This window comes from Vanessa tameamea, chromosome 24, assembly GCF_037043105.1.
Source record: "Vanessa tameamea isolate UH-Manoa-2023 chromosome 24, ilVanTame1 primary haplotype, whole genome shotgun sequence".
Lineage (NCBI taxonomy): Eukaryota > Metazoa > Arthropoda > Insecta > Lepidoptera > Nymphalidae > Vanessa > Vanessa tameamea.
In genome coordinates this window covers 1,690,486-1,710,182 of record NC_087332.1, presented here as the reverse complement: position 1 = coordinate 1,710,182, position 19,697 = coordinate 1,690,486, and the positions used below count along the sequence as shown (strand labels likewise).

General features: G+C 35.4%; 2 protein-coding genes across 2 annotated transcripts in view; one reads left to right on the top strand and one right to left on the bottom strand.

Moving 5' to 3' along the window:
* Nucleotides 1-19,697, bottom strand: part of LOC113404864 (uncharacterized) — a 295,398-nt gene that overhangs the window by 32,736 nt on the left and 242,965 nt on the right. The gene's annotated exons all lie outside the window — the stretch shown is intronic.
* LOC113404859 (huntingtin) overlaps nucleotides 1-19,697 on the top strand; it is a 36,202-nt gene that overhangs the window by 3,373 nt on the left and 13,132 nt on the right. Inside the window, exons 5-28 of the mRNA XM_064218814.1 lie at nucleotides 597-728; nucleotides 1,440-1,573; nucleotides 2,218-2,410; nucleotides 3,273-3,415; nucleotides 3,782-3,925; nucleotides 4,563-4,672; nucleotides 4,965-5,089; nucleotides 6,715-7,499; nucleotides 8,043-8,239; nucleotides 8,961-9,080; nucleotides 9,718-9,973; nucleotides 10,872-11,046; nucleotides 11,375-11,626; nucleotides 12,178-12,353; nucleotides 12,680-13,204; nucleotides 13,475-13,635; nucleotides 14,414-14,507; nucleotides 14,863-14,962; nucleotides 15,513-15,607; nucleotides 15,963-16,208; nucleotides 17,067-17,460; nucleotides 17,627-17,813; nucleotides 18,866-19,010; nucleotides 19,419-19,601. Of these exons, the coding sequence (XP_064074884.1) occupies nucleotides 597-728; nucleotides 1,440-1,573; nucleotides 2,218-2,410; nucleotides 3,273-3,415; nucleotides 3,782-3,925; nucleotides 4,563-4,672; nucleotides 4,965-5,089; nucleotides 6,715-7,499; nucleotides 8,043-8,239; nucleotides 8,961-9,080; nucleotides 9,718-9,973; nucleotides 10,872-11,046; nucleotides 11,375-11,626; nucleotides 12,178-12,353; nucleotides 12,680-13,204; nucleotides 13,475-13,635; nucleotides 14,414-14,507; nucleotides 14,863-14,962; nucleotides 15,513-15,607; nucleotides 15,963-16,208; nucleotides 17,067-17,460; nucleotides 17,627-17,813; nucleotides 18,866-19,010; nucleotides 19,419-19,601 (5,072 nt within the window). The remainder of the gene's footprint in view (nucleotides 1-596; nucleotides 729-1,439; nucleotides 1,574-2,217; nucleotides 2,411-3,272; nucleotides 3,416-3,781; nucleotides 3,926-4,562; nucleotides 4,673-4,964; nucleotides 5,090-6,714; nucleotides 7,500-8,042; nucleotides 8,240-8,960; nucleotides 9,081-9,717; nucleotides 9,974-10,871; nucleotides 11,047-11,374; nucleotides 11,627-12,177; nucleotides 12,354-12,679; nucleotides 13,205-13,474; nucleotides 13,636-14,413; nucleotides 14,508-14,862; nucleotides 14,963-15,512; nucleotides 15,608-15,962; nucleotides 16,209-17,066; nucleotides 17,461-17,626; nucleotides 17,814-18,865; nucleotides 19,011-19,418; nucleotides 19,602-19,697) is intronic.

Below are 19,697 nucleotides of genomic sequence, written 5' to 3'. Positions count from 1 at the left end.
ATTCCAAAGAACGCAATCTGCTCGTTTATGTGTTTACAAATATAACTCACAACTGATTTTTATGGATAAAAAATCATTTGTTAAATAACAGTAATGTTAATTTATGATTTTTTCAAAAGATTCTATTAATGAGACACCAAAATTTTCTACAATATTTTTGTTTAAGTAACTGATAAATATGAAAACGACTTATCCGCCATAAACACTTAATTCTGCTACTAAGTATTATTTTGTATAAATTAGGTTTTGTATTTTGATAACATGGTTAATTTAAAAGGAGATGTGAAAATTATGACAGTCCTTATTGCGTTTAAGAACACACACAATATTACTATAATAGTTCTTTTATCGTACTCCTAATAATACTCATGGTTTGGCAGTGAACCTATTTTTTCATTCAAGAAAATGTTGAAAGTTCATTTTCTGTCATTATCCTTATAGAGCATACAATATCGGGTTTTCTGTTATTGTATATTCTAATATAGATTTTCCTTTATTGCTTAAAAAGAGAGTTTAATATACTTTACTTAATTAAAGTAATAATAAAGTGGTAATATGTACTGAAAATTATATTAAAAAATTATTATTCTTTGCAGAATTATCAAAGGCCCTGCTGATGCACGTGGAGAGTTCAGAGCCAGCGGTGCGTCGTGGTATCGCAAATTGTGTCGCACACTTGTGTTCGCACAGAGAACCTTTACTCACTAACATACTATCGAAAACATTTGGTAAGTTCGCATTTTAACTAGACACTGGTACAGGAGATAGCGTGTTGACGGTGTAAGGGTAGAGCAACACACATTCGGTGTGGCGTCGTCGTATTGTGGTGCGTTTTGATGTGCAAGTTGTGACGTCGTGTCTTGAAATCTGTGTTTATATGTGTGTTTTGGCCCTAAGGATGAGTAATAATTTTTTTCAATACCTTTATCAATGATATATCTATAAATGACATGTAATGAGTCTTGAGTTCTTTCGGGTTAAATTTTTTTGAATAATCGTTGATTGTGATTAAATTAATTTATTTATGTATCAGCGGTGTAAAAAGTGTCGAGCAATTTGAAAATTTGTATTCAGCCCCGAATTAAACACAACAAGCGCCTCGGTTCTGGGCTATCTCCCAAAACGATTTTTGAGTAACTTTCTGAGGAGCGTTCCCAACGCTAGGCTCCCAGAGATTTTTTTGTACTCTCTGCACTCAGGGTGGCGATGGCTCATTGGCTTGATCGCAATCATACTACAAACCACTTAGCTTGAGAGTTAAAATGGGGAACCAAAACAGTTTTGAGTATACTTAAATTAATATAAGTAAGACTCAAGAAAAAGTTCGATTTAAGAGTAATTCACTGTGATTTTGATATCTTTCACGAAGTCCTAGACCCATACTGATAATTTAAAATATACTCTATGTTATGAATAATAAGGTTCAATATGATTAACAGAAAAGCTGTGGCCTTCAGCGCAAGATGACTCAATGGTTATCGGATGGTTTTGCGTCATCAAAGCCATATTTCAGATAAACGATATAACGAAGTTTCGAGAAAACGATCTCTTCACTGTTCAGGATTTTTTGGAGGTAAAATAGAATTGTATTTGGTTTCATAACTGTAGTTCATGCATTCGTACAATTTTGATTTTTTTTTTTTATAAACTACTTTTGTAGTTGCTGTAATTTCTGGGATTCTGGTATACTTTATAAATAATTAGTTAATGAGGTAACCTGCACGTGTCTAATTTCAATGAAGTTTTGCCAGATGTATGTATGTCAAACATTCCGTAGTGGAGAGGAGGCCTTACCCCGCAATGGTCCATTTATCGACTGTTACTTTACTTTAATAAATATTTCTTTATGTGTGGGTTTTAAATGTTTGTATTGTTTTGTGTATATTTACTTGGTGGTAGGGCTTTGTGCAAGCCCGTCTGGGTAGGTACCACCATCAGATATTCTACCGCCAAACAACAGTACTCAGAATTGTTGCGTTCCGGCTTGAAGGGTGAGTGAGGCAGTGTTACTACAGGCAAAAAATAACATCTTAGTTACCAAGGTTGGTGGCACATTGGCGATGTAAGGAATGGTTAATTTCTCGTACTGCGCCGTTGTCTATGGTTGGTGGTGACCACTTATCATCGGGTAGCCCATATGCTCGTCCTTTAAGAACATTCCATTAAGAACAAATTAGTGTATTTACCAGATCACACACACACGACTATTTTTTTCAGTTATATCAGCTCTGTGTCCATTACATCGAGCAGTCGACGACGGAACACAACATACAGAACACGGTGATAGAGTGTCTCTCTGTGTTGCTGTCTCAGGCCAAAGATGAGTACAGGCGGGCCTTGTTGGAAAAACATCCCAGGCCGGTGTGTCTCGATGATAGACAGACCGAGAAAGGGCACAGAAGGAATATTAGTTAGTATAATTTACTTGTTTATATAAATTTATTTGAAGCAATCATCTGCTACGTGACTGTACTCTAATCCAATCGAAAAATTGATATAGATAATCTTAGATTTACGTATTCCATCGTCCATGCAATTTGCTGTTAGCTCAGATATATTGTACTACACCACACTGCTAACAGCCATTGATTTATATGTCTTTATTTATGACTAGCTGTGCCCGCGACTTCGTGCGCGTTGTTTGTATTTATGTTTGTATTTTAGCGTGATTTTATTTTTATTCTATATATAATTCTAAAATAAAAGTAGCCTAAGTTACTCCTTATTACATCCGCTATCTGCCAGTGAAAGTTCCGTCGAAATCGGTTCAGCCGTTCCAGGGATTAGCCGGAACAAACAGACAGACAGACAAAAATTGTAAAAAATGTTATTTTGGTATATGTACCGTGTATACATACATATGCATTTAGTAAAAAGTGGTTATTTTAATATTACAAACAGACACTCCAATTTTATTATATGAATAGATACAAAAGTATTCCACTTAACTAATTATATCCAAATTTATTTTACGTTTAAAGTTACGATAACAGTTTCGTCGCAAACCCGTAATGAATAATTGAATATCATAGATTATTCAGTCAACGATATGGCGTCGATTCGACGTCAAATGTTGTTCATTTGGCTTATGTTCTCTTGTGGTTGAATAGGCAATACTTTCCTCATCGCTTGATCGCATCTGCACATGGTCTCCTGGCTAACCTACAAGGTTTCAGAGAGCGAGGGCCGGGGTTCGAGTCCCCCGGTTTCAATGTGAGCCCCGCTCCCGAGTTGAGCCCGTGCAGAGTGCCGACAGTGCGTTTCGGCCGCAGGCCACGGCAGCGCGGCGTCGGCGCGCTGGGCGGCGCCGCTGGAGTGCCGCGACGCCGAGCTCAGCTTCAGCGGCGCGCTGCGGCTCGGCAGCGCGCTGCAGCTGCCGCAGCGCTGCGCCAGCTCGGACGACCTCGCCATGCAGGCACGCCGCGCTCTCTTGTTTTGTTTGTTGTGTGCCCACCGTCATTTATGATTAAAACTGTTATATTCCTGACGCGAGTATTGTCCTGACTTTGGTTCCTAAATAAACAAAATGAACACCTCGTATTCCGATGCATAAATTATAAGTATTACCACTAAAAGTAATATACATTGCTTTAATACAGGATATTTTTAGTGTTCGACTCTTAATGTTTGGTTTCAAGATCAGATTGAACAAAAGGGTTTGTAAGTAGAAATTCGTACCCTTTTTTTGTTTGATAAACGCACTTACACGATGCTCCCATATGAAGTGTGACTACCCCCTGTGAAATTAATTTAGTAAACAATTCAAATAATTCTTGTATAGACTCCAGATTCACCAGTAAGTGAGTCAGACATCCAAATGCCGGATACAGAGCAGCTATCCAAGGAACTGTCTGAGAAGTTACAAGATTACGAGGACGACGGAACTGATGACGACGTGATCATCACCCGTGATGGCGAACTAAAGGTTTTTTTTTAATACATTGTACTTTAAACTATAATTAATATTATAAGATTTTCTGGTAGGGATTTGTGCAACCCCGTCTGCCTTCGTCCCCACTCGTCAGATTCACCCATTCCGCCGCCAAATACCAATACTTTATATTGTTGTGTTCCGGTTTGAACGGTGATTAAGCTCTTTGAATCTCTTTAACTTGTGTAGCATTCTTAATAAGACATTGTCGAACTTAATTATTTGTGTTTTTTCTCCTTCTGACAACATTGTTTTGACATATGAAAGAAGAAAACGAAGCATTTTTTTAAATAATCATCCATAGAAATCTACAGTAATTTATAATTTATATTTAAAAAAATTACAGTAGTAAATACAGGCACAAAGGACCCAAAATATTAGATCTCAATACCCAATTATAGCATCTCCGATTTCTATGGATTATTATTTAAAAAATGCTTCGTTTTCTTCTTTCATATGTCAAAACAATGTTGTCAGAAGGAGAAAAAATACAAATAATTAAGTTCGACAATGTCTTATTAAGAATGCTGCACAAGTTAAAGAGATTCAAAAAATAAAATTCACGAGATAGCATTACACGGAAAACATAATCGTCGAATGATATATAAATGTATGGCTAAATTTTTTTTAGGTCAATATTGGATCGTCAACGGATGAAGATATTCGACTTAAATACTGCGCAAGACTTCTAACGTCTAAGTTTCTGCTCACTGGTAATAAAGGAGGAATTATATCTGATAGGTGAGAGAGAGAATATTCTAACAAACCCTAAGATTAATTAGATAAAAAAAAATAACACTAGTGGCTAACCTATACTTCTTTATTTATTTATTTATAATCGAACACAATTACCGTCAGACAACCGAACATTAAACCCGTTACTAAGCGCTCTGCCGTATTTATGTGATTTCCCCTCGGTCCAGGTTGAGGAGGGGGTAGTTCTTGTAAGAATATATTATATTAAATAGATAATATATTAAGATATTTCCCAATTCACAATGTTTTATAAATATTACATGTGTGTTGTTTCTAGATCGGTTCGTGTGTCAGTCAAGTCTTCAGCTCTGACCTGCCTCTCGGCGATAGTGCGAGCGTACCCGCAAGCTGTCACGTTGTATGTTGATAAGGACGCAGATATCAAATTTCAGAACTATTCTGGTATGTTTTGTATTTACAGTAAGTATATTATTTAATAAATGTAGGTGACCTCACACTTATGTTATAATTATAAGTATATTTATATATTCATTGTTAGTCGTCATCGCATCGCACACGCGAAACACTAAACAGATATCTAAGTATTTTTATATATTTGTTACATAAAACTTAACAAATTAATTAATTAACAAGCATGAATCAAATCAAATCAAAATATACTTTATTCAAGTGGGCTTTTACAAGCACTTTTATATCGTCATTTAACAAACTATTTGAAGTAAAGCTACCACCGGTTCGGAATGTAGATTCTACCGAGAAGAACCGGCAAAAAACTCAGTAGTTACTCTTTTTCAACATCTAAAAATACAGTCATGTTAGTTAAATACAGTTATATATGTATGTTATGTCTCCTGCCTGGAAGTTTTTATCATCAATATAATCTTTTTTTTTTTATCTGTTTTTTTTGGGACTTTTTAGCGACAAAGCTAAATGTCAGTCCCATCGTTGTATCGAATAGTATGCCTTCTTTACCAATGTATTTTTTACAATCGATTCGAATCTATGAAACGGCAAAGTTAAAAATGTCTGCGGAATTTTATTATAGAAGCGGATACCTTGCCCCAAGAATGATTTATTGACTTTGCGGAGTCGGAAACTTGGCGTTCTAAGCTTATCCTTACTTCTTGCATAGCATACGTAGCCGCGCGATACTCGTAGTATGCATAAAGCGCCCAGCTCGCGTTGCCGTGCGGCCGACCGGCTTGGATACACGCGTAGTGCGTACGCGTCGACTGGTGATCGTTGGCTCTCGACTCGACGCGCACGAACTTATGCAAATACTTTTGTTTTACTCAATTAACCAACGGTCCTAAAAAAACAAATTTGAATGTTAACCGACTACCCCGAACGTCCGTTAAATCGTGTCGGTTAAGGGAAATTAAAAAATAAGGTAAATTATTCAACTCAAGATTTATGTAATCTGATAGAAAAGCGTGGAGCTTATACTTGTTGACCTTCAGGCAGGATATATAAATTTCAACGAATTAAATAAATTTTAAAATTTCAAATGATGGTTAAGAGTATCTACTGAGTTTCTGGCCGGTTCTTCTCGGTAGAAACTACATTCAGAACCGTTGATAGCTTTATGTTGAAAACAATTCTGTAAAATGACGTTTAAAAAGGGTTCGTAAAGATCTACTTGAAGTGTATTTTGATTTTGTTAATGTGTATAAGTTTTAGCATTGACAGGTTCAGTAAGTTTTCTAACAAAAGCTTTCTCTAACTCTTTCCAGCTATTCTCCCTTTAAGACTAAGTTAAGAGTGATGTGTTACTAACAGATATGCAATTTAAAAAAATCTTAGCTGTTTACTGACTAATTTTAAAAATCTAAATATGTTTTATTCAAGTAGGCACTTACAAGTACATTTGAAATTTTCAGTTTTATGTTCATCATACCGTGAAATGTTTTCTTGTGTTGGCGTCTTAAATTATTTTTGTTTCTAAGAAAATTGTAACACACTTGTAATTAAATAATCTGTCATTAAATGGAATATCAAAGTTCCTAAGCCATGCCCGATGGTATACAACTGATATTAATATTAATATTCCATAAACATTGTTCTAGCATCTTCAGAAGGAACAGACTCGAATCCGGATCACATAAACGAATTTATAATCGAACGTAACGTCTGTTACCAGGATTCGATAACGGAATCCTTGAGCCAGGAACTCTTAAACCGCAGCACAGACAGTCCTTCTCAGCTCATATTTAAAAAAGACAGTAAATCTCTCGAGAAGTCCACGGACAGTGAACTGAAGAGCTCCAAAGATGTCCAGAGCAACATCCTTGACAGCAAAGTCTTTGCCAAGGATTTAGTTGCCAGCGGTCTGAGCGCCGACAGCACTAACCCCAATATGACAAACAGTAACTTCACCACTAACTCCAATATGACGGGAAGTATCGATCATATATCCACAGGGTACCCGATGTCCAGCAGTGGGGACGTACTGTCTTCGAGTATAGATTTGGACATGAAATTTGACCATTTCGGCGAATCGACGACAAATTTGGATACAATAGAATTGAAAGAGGAGAAACGAGAGAAAAAGGAATTGAAACGTATGGAAGAAGTCGATAGTAGGGATGTTCCGGATATCGATAATAATGTCGAGAGTAGCAACGATAAAAGTGATTTCGAATATCAGCATATGTCCGATGTGTTCTTGTTACTAGAAAGTCATAATGATCCTCAGATAAGGGGGTTAGTGAGGGTTTGTATTGGAAACTATTTGGTTGCTGCATTTGACTTGGCTCACGGGGATTACAACAGATGGCGCAATTATAATCTGTTGTGTAAGGACGTCAGTGAGGTTATTAGTGTGGAAAAGTTAATGGACATCATTTTGAAAGTAAGTGAATTATTATTATGATATAATATTAAGATAAATTGAATGATGATTTAAATCCAAATTAATATTTTTTGATCGAGTGATTCACTCACCTGTTTGGAATTTAAAGTGTACAAACCTAAAAAGAGAACAATGATTTTTATTTTTATTATTTAAATTTATAAATATTCTAGTCACTGTCATAATGTTTGAATTTTGAGTATGTTCTTACAAATACGTATAGTTTAATTATTCTATCAAATGAATAATACATTTAATTTGCTAAAAACATTTCACACTACCTAACGAGTTTTATTACAGTCTTTACTAATGGACGGAGTAATCAAGAGGAAGGTTCAGTAGAATGAATTAAAGCTTTGTTTAAATTAAACCAATTGGAGATGGTCGGAATAGACATGCCGTCTGAGTGTTTTACTGGCGCGCACATAAACCAGTAGAGTTACATGTATTACGGCATAATCTTTTGATGTTATATATGTACATTTGTACATACAATTATTATGTATTAGCATGTTTTTATTGAGGGCTCTAATTTTTTATTAGGGACTATCAGATGAGATTCATTCAACAGTGAACCACACACTGTCGTCCCTGGGTGGGCTGTCGGCGGCTCTGAGCGAGAGTGTGCACTGGTGTCTGCTGAGCGACGCTTTGAATTCCCTCATCAGCGTACAGTACAACGGGTACTGGCTGTGTAGAGTCAATCTTGTTAAGTTTTATGAATCGCTACCGTATCAAAAGTAAGTTGGAATTTTATTCATATATATATTTACTAAAAAAAAATCACATTTTCAAAAGTTCTTATAAGAATAATAATAAGTTTATTCATTTTTTTCTTTCTAATATAAAAAAAGGTTGAGAAGGTTTTCAAGTGAGTTATTAAGAGACTGAGACGTGAGACTTCGCTCGTATCCAAATTGACTATATAATGCTATTGTAAACATTATCCGTGTATATTACACGATATGATTACGATATGGCGTATCGCGTGTTTGGGTCTCGGCCCTTATTGTCCCTTGTGCTTGTAATTATAATGATTTAATTTCCTTTCGAAACCGAAAGTGTTATTGCTAAGGATATTTATGATTAGATGGCTAATTAGTTAGCCGCTTCTTAACCGATGATAGTGGGTTCAAACGCAGACAGGTTCCACGGAATTTTGATGCTTAATTTTTATCCTGCTCAGCGGTGAAGGAAAATGTTATGAAGAAATCAGCATGTGTCTAATTTCAATGTCATTCTGCCACTAATCGCATTTGAGCATCGTGAAGGAATAAGTCCCAAGTCTTCTACTCTGTTACTATATAAATATAGTCAAGATAACTTTTACACAAAAAAATTAAGCATTACTGTGTACAGAGTGGAGTGCATTCGGCCTCTTTTCTTCCCCACTATTAATACAACGCAAAAATTGATAATCTTTGTTATAATTGTTGTGTACAAATATTTATTACATTTCAGATTATTCACATTACATCCAGATTATTTATCTCGAAGTAAACTCGTAATGGACGCGTTACTGCACTTGTTAGCCGATCAAGATCAGAAAGTTCGGACGGCAGCGGCGCAGGCGATATCGAGGTAGGATTGTGTTAAGTAAAATCAGTCAAGTGTTTCGTCTTAGAGGAGAGATATCCCATACATACAGATACCCATTCCATGGATGGGCAAATGGGTCAGCTGATGGTAAGTGGTCACTATCGACCATAGATATTGGCGCTATAAAAATATTATAAACCTTAGGAGCTAATACGTTAAGTCCCTTGCGTCAACAATTAAACTGATTCACTGGCACTTTAAACCAACAACCACCTGCCACAGCAATACTGAGTATTGCTGTTTGGCGGTAAAACATCTGATAAGTGGATCGTACATACCCAGACGGGCTTACACAATAACCTACTCACGAGTATACATGTAACCATTGTTCGTCTTTTTCTTTTGAATGACAAATAGGTAAAGAAAGAAAGAGATAAATCTATGTTCATCTTTCACCCGACTATACAGGTTGTATTAATAAGGTCGTCAGTTTAAATGATACTCTTAGATAAAGTTACTGTACAAAATGTTTTATGTACTGGAAAAAATTACAGCCTGTTGTTTTTAAATTTTATTTTATTAGGGTGACTTTGAAATCTTTAACATTCATATTAACAAGTGTTATCTAATAATAATTAATGATATATACAAAAAAATCAACTGAGTTTACAAATTCCAGCATTGTACCAAAAATTTATCCATCGAGACGAGCCACACCCATAACGATGATGGCTCAGATGTCTAAAGAAAACAGTAAAATATTCACATTCGACACGCACGGACTAGCTTTAGACTTAGTGAGGGATATATATTTCTACAACGATATACCTGAACAGTTGAAGGTTGGGAAGATTCTAGAAAATACTGACAGTTTGATGACGATCGTCGGGGACTTGGTCGGGAGATTGATGGCGTCGAATTGCAAGAGCTATTCAGTGAGTATATTTTAAGTTTAATTCGTTTAGAACGTCTATATGTATGAAAGATATTCGAACTATTAATAAATCGGTGTATGTTTTTGAAGATAGTATTTATTTGTTAGCAAATAAGGCATATTATTCGACACAAGATTATATGGATGATAAAAAACGTGCAACTAATATTTGTTGACAGCCAGGATGTTAAATTTATTTTTATTTAACTCACATAATGTATTTCGAATGCTGGAAAAGAGTATCTACTGAGTTTCTTGCTAGTTCTTCCCGCTAGAATATACATTTCCAACCAGTGGTAGCTTTACGATTAATATAGTTCTGTAAAACAACGTTTCAAAATGCTTGTTAAAGCAAAGTTGAATATAGTATTTTGATTTTGATTGATTGATTTTGACAGTCCTATTACGATGATATAACGTTGCTTAGTAGGTTAAGAAAGTATAGTTAAAATGCGTATCCATAATATACAACTCCCTAAACTTTACCTACTTTTACAAATCACGAAGTGATTTTGTGTCAGACATCAGAACATTCGTGTATAAGAACTAAATCAGATATTCAGACCAATTGACTTCGTTGATAGATTTAAAAAGTTTACGACGACTTTTTTCGTGCAACTGTTTGCGAATGCATGTAGTTGCAATTTAGCGCACGTATTGCCATCAACAAAACGAAGTTGAATGTACGGTATATCAACGTACTAAGAAAATTTTGAAAATTAAATGAAACCTCTTTTCTTGTTAAGTAATAAGATTTGTAGCTTAATCACCGATATATCTTTAGTAGATTAGCAAAGTCATTTATTAGAATATCTGAAACTTATAGATTTTCTAGCGATGTTTGTATATAACATTTGATTGAAGTGATTGATACAAATTTGAACCGTTTATCCTTTTAGCAAGGCTTACTCGAGACATTGAAATTAATATGTCATAGCTGGTCACCCTGGAAGCACACGGAGGCATATTCAAGTCAAGGCCTATTGGGCTATTGTCTAGATAACCTAGACTATTGTAATGGTAACGTCAATGTGAGGACAATGCTGCTTGATATATGCCGTTTGGTTTATCCAGGTATGTTGCTATGATATACACTTCTTTCTAGAATATTCCAAGAACACTTCGTTTTAACAATTTTGATTTGAACATGTTCACTTGTTCTGAACTTCTGGGTAAGCATTACAGACATCGAATAATTTTGTTTTCTAAAATTAATTTTTTTTGTCAAACTCACAAAAAATAGTCATTTTATCAAAAATAAATATAAGCATGAGTCAAACGGTTTCGTTTGACTTACGAGATAACAATTTCTTATATATTCATACTTATGGTATTATTGCATATTAAAACATAAATCATAATGTCTTAAAGTAATTTTAAAAGTAATTAATTTAAATTTCAGTGGAAATCCACAATATAATGCGTAGCAGGACGACAAATAGGGATATATTCGAACGCGATACTCAAGAAACTAAGGAAAAATGGCAACATTTGGAAAATCAGAAGGTCGCTAATTTAGCTGAGAAGTTCCTTCAAGTTACATTGAAAATGTTGAATGTGTTAGTCCATTTGATAGAGGAAGTTAATCCTAATGTACATCTAAATAAGAGTGGGATTGCTTTACCCGGGAGTCCGGTTAGAAGGAAAACTCAAGGTCAGTATTTATTTAGTGGTTTTAATTTATATAGACAGACGGACTGACGAATTGGCCACCTTATGAAATGTGGTCACCGATATAAGAGATATTAATATCCTTACATAGCCAATTCACTATCATACTTGGGAGCTAAGATGTTATGTCCTTTGTGCCCGTAGTTAAACTGACTCACTCACCCTTCAAACCGAGCACAATAATACTAAGTATTGGTTTTTGTGGGTAGAATCGGTGATGAGTGTGTGGTACGTACCCATATGGGCTTGTACCAAGTCCTACAATAAAGTAGGATAATTTTAATAAATATATACAGGATAATAATAGAAAAGTTATCTGATCGCTTAGTGTTTATTTATTCTTGCTTTTGAGGTAAGATAAATTAAATTATTCAATCAAGTATTGGTATTATTTAGCACCCATAAATACTAATAACTACATAATAATACTAATATTCTTAACCGTATTTGAATCGACAATGTTAAGAATAATTGCCAGAATAGATTTTTTGTATAAGATATTATCAAGAGTTTATATAATTCTTCATTTTTCAGAAACAATCCCTAGAAAAAATAGCATACCATCAGAATCAGAAGACAAAGGATCTCTAAGAAAAAAGCCGCACACGCCTGCGGCCAGTCTAAAGGCAAACTTCGCAGGGCATTTCTTTAATGACCCCTTCTACATGAAGCTGTATGAGAATTTGAGAGCTACGTACTCTAATCATAAGGTTTGTTTTCGCAATCATTGTAAACATATTGCATATGAAGTGTAAAAGTTAAATATATTATAAAACAAAAATAAAGATCATTAATACATTTTTTTAATTAGATTGTGGTAGTAATTCAGAAAACATAAAATATTTTTATTATTATTAATATTAGTAAGTTGTAGCGTAGTTTTATAAGTTATTAAGTTCGATTTGTCTGTGCCGTCTCTTTTTTGCTTTTGGTGTTGGCTTATGAAAGAAAGGGATAGAAGTAGGTAATTGTGTAATGTTTGCTATGAGCAGGGCACATACACATATATAAGTAACAAAAATCTATTTATTTTCAGATAAATCTAGAGCCAAAGAACAGTATATTCCACGAATTTTTATCAACGACGCTCAACTGCTTAGCCATACAGCTAGAACTATCAACAGAGAGAGAATTCGGTCCGGTGACCGAAGAGATCTTATATTACCTCAAAGTCTTAATGCCCCTTTGCCCAGATCAAACCGTCTACTGTGTGACTCAGCTATTAAAGTGTCTTTTTGGTACCAACATGATAAATCAATACTCAGACTTTATGAGTATTGCCACAAAGAACCTCAACGATGAAAGCCTTAATTTCTTTCAAGATGTGATGTTGGTGAATTCCTTGAAATTAATTGAGGATGACAAGAGTAGTATCAGCTCGAGTTCCAGTCAGAAACTGTCCCTGGATAGTAAGAATCCGAGGATGATGGACGAGAGGCACCTCCTCATGATGATGGAGAATTTTTCCAAGAACCGTACAGATCGGAAGTGGAGTACTAATAAGAAGGAATTGGAGAGGTACATTCGATTGTTCGAACCTGTCGTCATCCAATCTCTAAAGGTAAGTTTTGTTTTTCAACTAAATTTTTAAATATTTTTCTAACGGTATTTAAAATTCTATTATCTGTAACGATACGGCAGACAAAAAAAATAGTCATTATTGAATTTGACAACATTTGAGTATCGTCCGTCCGATCCGTCTGACCACTGACCATCAGGTAGGTTATTCGCCCTTCCGCCTGTCATACCATAAAACAACAAATTAGCTTTCCTGGGCTATAACCGCTGGTGACATTTTCCTTTGCCGGCTATAAGATTTCTATCATTACAGAGTTACACAATGCAGAACGACATTCCGCTGCAGTGCGCAGTTCTCCGTCTGCTGTGTCAGCTGCTGGCTCTACGAGTCAACTACTGCATGCTGGATAGCGACCAAGTTTTTATCGGCTTCCTGATGAAGCAACTCGATCTCGTCGAACAGCATGAAATTCCGTATGTATAATATTGATAAACAACGTTTTATTTAAATGACTTTCTTTTTTTAGTTGAATAGTTGAAGTGTAGGTAATAATTAAAACAATAAAAATCGTGACTGTCATTTTGCCGGAATTTTGATTGCTGTTTTAAAAAAAGAACTTATACCCCATGTCATTCGGGATGACGTGAGGATTCAGACGATGCCCTGTACATCCAGATGCATCTGTTCAGGCATGTAAGTTACGGAGAAATTTCATACGTATTCTATAAACCCTGATAATGTTACACATCTTTTTTGCTTATATAGCTGCAAGTCCGTTAAACGTTACGATCCGTTTTGGATGTCGATTCTATTCAAAAGAACCGGCAAAAATGTTGTAATTCTTAACATACAATATAGGTAAATTTTTGGTCTTTTTTTTTTTTATATGGGCTTGTATTAAGAATTTATTTGCCTTTCTTAGAATGGCAACGTATGGTTATTTCCATAACAATAATGCAAATTCAATGTAAACTTAATATCCTAATCACAATTGTTTAAATTTCAGAAAAAAAAAACTTGCAACTAGAGATTTTAATACAAATGTTTATTTTATTTTAAAAATAATAGTAGCAATACCATTACTGATATTCCTATTTGTCCCTCGATTTAAGCTTATCACCTGTGTTGGGAGTGGGGCCGACAATAGCCCAAGGGGTTAGAATCGATCCTGCGAATCTCTACATCGCTAGGAGGCCCTTAAACCTTTGCGCTTTTGACGCTTTATTTATCGTTTTAATGTTTCTCTTTCAGGAATTGCTGCGAGCTCGTCAACAGTATTCTATTGTTTTTGGTGCAACTTTCCTCTTCGAAACATCACACTAAGCAAATAATTGAAATTCCTAAGGTTAGTTTTATTTTGTAAATCAAACTCCTATTGGCGTCGCAATCCATCTCACATGCAACATGGAAGCAATGGCTTAACGTGAATTATACGCACGGGAATGTTAATGGCGAGGACTAGTGCAGTTCAATCTCGCTAACCGTACTGGCCGTCTTCCTGTTTGGAATCCACTACCACTCACCATCAGGTGGAGTGGAGATATATACCTACCCGGATTGTTTATAAAAAAAAGTACCGTAATTTTCCAATTTCTGCTGCTTCTAAGATTTTTTGGTACAATATAATATAACATTTTGTTTACCCGAATCGAAATACGAGTTAACTGGAGCAACGTGATAGTAAGGTAATGTCATTACAGTTGATACAGCTGTGCGACGGGCTGATGGCGTCCGGAGCGCAGGACGAGTGCATCGCTGGACTGGAGCCTGTTGCGGTTCGCGTGTTCAGCAATATGGGAGGCGAGTTACTTTGCGTCACAATTTAACAGTATTAAATATCATAATTAGAAGCTAGATTACATTAAATATTGTCTGAAATATAAATCAAAATATACTTTGTTCGAGTAGGTTTTTAGAAGTACCTTTGGCCTCTTTCAGAAGTATATAAATAGTAGAGCTACCTCCGGTTAGGAATGTAGATGTAGAGGAACTGTCAAGAAACTCAGTAGTTACACTTTTCCGACACATGTAACTCTTATATAACACTATGATGTTGTTAAGTAAGATGATTATGCTAGGAGATAGCTTCCGTCTTAAGCAGAATGATTTGGAGTTTATCCCATAACGCAGTTCCAATGCGGTTTGATGGCAGAATTAATTGTGGCATATGCAACTAAATATATTAGAAACTCTCTAGTAAATCGATAAATCTTGACTCCGATTTGTAATTACGATGTTCGTTTGACGTCCAAGTGACTTGATGCATATGTACTATCAAACTAGAAAAAAGAGTGTTAAATGGACATATGTCGTTTTTGTTCATATTATGATGAACGTTTCGTTTGTAAAGGTGGCACCGTATTGGGGAGAGCTCAGCAGCAAGAGGCGCAAGCCACGAGAGAAGTTTTGTTTTACATGCTGCAGAAAACTATGCATCAGCCTAAGGTTGGTCTTGGAATTCACTTGGCTCTTGTTTGGTTGTGCTACTACTTTGTTTGGAGTAAGTAACAGCCTGTCAATGGACACACTGGGTGAAGGCCTCTCCCTTTTGACGAGAAGGCTTGGAGCTTGCCTCCACCACGCTTCTCGAATGCGAGTTGCTGGAAACACGTTGCAGGTTTTCACACAATGTTATCCTTCGCTGCTGAGCACAAGATGAATTATATATACAAAATTGCGATTTGCAGTCTTATCGTGTTATGTATAATTCGGTAATATTAATAATTAATTGATATTTATTTTTGTATGTGAAAAATAAAATATTATTATTATTGTAATGTTTTTTTTTTGTGTATCATAGGTATTGAATCTAGTTTCATGTGTGCTATCGCTATCCCAAGAACACCCAGAGAGTTACTACCGCTGGTCCGAGCTAGCCAGCGATACCTTACTGAACTTGCTCAGTGAGAGAAGTGTGGAGTGCGACTCCATTCATGCGGTAGAGTCCTTGGAAACATTGCTACAGTCTCTATATAGAGATGTGCTGTTAGAACAGACACGTGTTGAAATACTCTTGAAGATATTGTTCAAAGCGCCATTGGATCAGGTGAGTGTAATTACTGTTAGCTTCTTAGTTAAATTACCCTTCATGATGATGGTAATCGTCTCCCAGAAATATGTCGAGCTTTTACCGATAAATAGGAGAAGCAGTCGTTTTTATAATTATAATTCAAGTATATTTATAAGAAACTAAAACACATGTTATTGAACTTGATCAGGTAACAGTTTTTTTTTTATTTTATAATCATTGAATCGTAAATATTCTGATGATACGTTATTTATCGATAAAAGCTCGACGTGTTCTCAGCGACTACAGTTCTTGTCATGAAGTTGACGCGCCTAAATCTAGATTTAATATTAATAATAGATGATAAATTGTACCGATTTAGAATTAATTATTAATATTTTGTTTAAAAATATAAGAAATTGTGTATAGGAAAATGGAAAACTATTTATCCATTTTGCGTTTTAATTTTGATTAGTGGTTTAAATATTTTTTATGATATATATGTGGATGGGCAAATTGGCCATATGAAGAGAATTTTGTCACAACTGACTAATGACATAGGCGCTGTAAGAAATATTAACCATGGTTCCTTACATCCTCAATGCTCCAACAGCCTTGGGAACTAAGATGTTATGTTCCTTGTGCCTGTAATCACACTGGCACCCTCGCCTTTCAAACCGAAACACAAGAATACTTAGTATTGCTGTTTTGAGGTAGAATATCTGATCCCTATCATCAGAATTTCTCCCTCAAAACAGCAATACACCATGTATGCCTACCCAGAGGGAATCAACCAAAAACACCAAGTAAATTTTTAATTAAAAAATGTAGAGATTTGTGAGAACAGAAATATTAATGAAAATCGCTTTTATTTAAAAATGACATTATATTTTTCAGGAGACAACTCCCAGAAAACTGAAGCTCCGTTACTTGACCATAATAATGGTACTGCTACGTAAAGTCTTAGTCCTGATACCGGAAAGCGAGATATTGCTCTCAATAAATTATTTGAAATCGACTTGCATCTCACCCCAGTCTATATTTTTCAACGTGAAACCCAACGTCGATCCGCTGAACGTTCAAAACGTTAACGAAACCTGCGCGAACCTCTCCCCAGATGTTATTCTAGTCCGATTTCTTTTTAAAACGTTGACGTATGCGATTATCGAAATGGATGATTTCCAAGCGAATATCAATCTTGATGACGATGACGATAAAGTTCAAAATCGTTTAATGTACTCTGTATGTGTAAATATCATTGTACAGGCTAAGCATATGCTTCATTTGACGAGTGAGTATAAATCGTATATATATATTTTTGATTATTATTTATGTTCAATAAATTTTCTTTAAATTATGAATAATTTTTTCAAGAAAACTTAACCCACAAGGGAGGGGTTCCTTACACTATTTCAAAGCTTACTTCCCACTATGGCTAAACCTGTTAATTTTTTCAGATGGCTGTCTGTTCCCTCTCACAGCTAAAACTGCTCAAACGATCCTACACAACGAACAAAGTGGTCTAAACACGGGCCTTTACAGTCCCGAGGAAAACATTCCTTTGGATACATTGAATTTGATATGTTTGAGATCTGCCCATAGACTGCCTCTGATTACTGTTCATTGGTCACATTTGTTGATAAGGTGAGTGAGCTTTGTAAAACTTAGTGTTAATGGATCAATGTTTTTTATATAACGTAGTTTGTTATGAAATATCAAAAAATCAAAATGAAAACATACTTTATTCAAGTAGGCTTTTACAAGCACTTTTGAGTCGTCATTTAACAAACTATATTAAGTAAAGCTACTACCGGTTCCGAATGTAGATTCTACCGAGAAGAACCGGCAAGAAATTCAGTACCCTTTACCCTTTTTCAACATCTAAAAATACATTCATAGATTGACCTCTAAATATTAATGTGAATTTATTTCAAGCAATGTATTATCTGGAACTCCAAGGATTATTATATTATGACGTTATAGACAGACATAAATATTTATGGTTATCTCTAGAAATAAGTTGTTATTATATTGTATTAGATATGGTAAATTGTAAGAGAACAATGGGACTGACATATTTTGTATAAATATAAGTCCCTTAATTAAATAAAGATTAAAAAAAAATGTTTATGGTTATCAACAGGAATTAAAAAAAAAAAAAACATTACTATGCGGACGGATAAGTGGTCACAATTGCCCATATAAATTGGCGGCGTAAGAAATTTTGACCGTTCTTTACATCGCCAATGCGTTAACAATCCTTGGAACTATGATGTTATGTCCCCTGTGATTAAATAAACCTTTCAAACCGAAACACAAAAACAATGAGTATCGATGTTTGGCGGTAGAGTATAAAATAAATGGGTGTTACCTACCAGACCGACCTTACCGTTAAGTAAAATATCACCGTGGTCGGTATAATACCGTCAGAACTGATAGACCCTCAGAAAATTAAATTGTGTTAAATATAAAAAAAAAAAAAATTCAAATTGGATAAAATTACAAATATAATTGATGTTCAGTGGTAGAATATATACCTACTCAGACGGGCTTTCACGAAGTGCTAGAACCAATTAAAGTACGAACAAAAGGTTCAACAAGAAATACTAACTAACCGAGTAGTGTGATGCATTAAACCTTTGCCAAGAAGGGATTTTATTAGCCTGTTACCTTGTTTAACAGTACTTTTCTTTCAGATTGAACTTCCTATCTCATAAATATTGGCACAAACTAATAGGATTCGCTCGCAATTTGCCGCTGAGTGCGGACAGCGGCGACACGGCGCTGCTGAGGGTCGATCTGCTGCAGACGGCCTGCGTCATGGCCTATTGTGAATACTTTGTAAGTGTACTCCTCGTCTGTACTAATATTATAAATGCGAAAGTATCTCTGACTTTTTAAATCACTGAACCGATTTCGATGAAGTTTGATATGAATAAAGGAAGGACAAGCTACTTTATATTCCTTACACCTGACCATCATCCCCTTAAACACGAGCAAACCCCTGTATCTACAAGCTACAGGCTCCGTATTAAAGAATTGTTATCAAATAGACTTAAATATTTTCATTTCTTTTCAAGAAAAGCACTGTTTCTTACCTTTTTAAATCATGATCCTAAAATATTTAAATATTAAGTGGATCTGACTAAAATTACTCCATTCATTTGTAAATTATAAAAAACCCTTAAAATTATTATAATGATTACATTAATAAATAAAAATTTAAATATACTATTTTTTAATTCCCAGCTAGATAACGGGCTATCCGAAGCAGTTCACCTGACGTGGTTACTAGTGAACCGAGTACACATCCTCGTGTCGCAGTTCAACGAGGACGTCGTTCGGAACCTGTTGGGGAAGGTCCAGCAGGCCGCCGGGGCCTCGGGGCTCCTACTGCAGGCTGTCGCTGCGAGATGCCAGAGCTGTTTGAAAGTAAGTAACGCGTAATTATTGTGCAGCTATCCACGTCGGCCTTGTAACGGTTATATTAAAATTATAATATTTAAAAGTATTGCAATTAAAGCAACA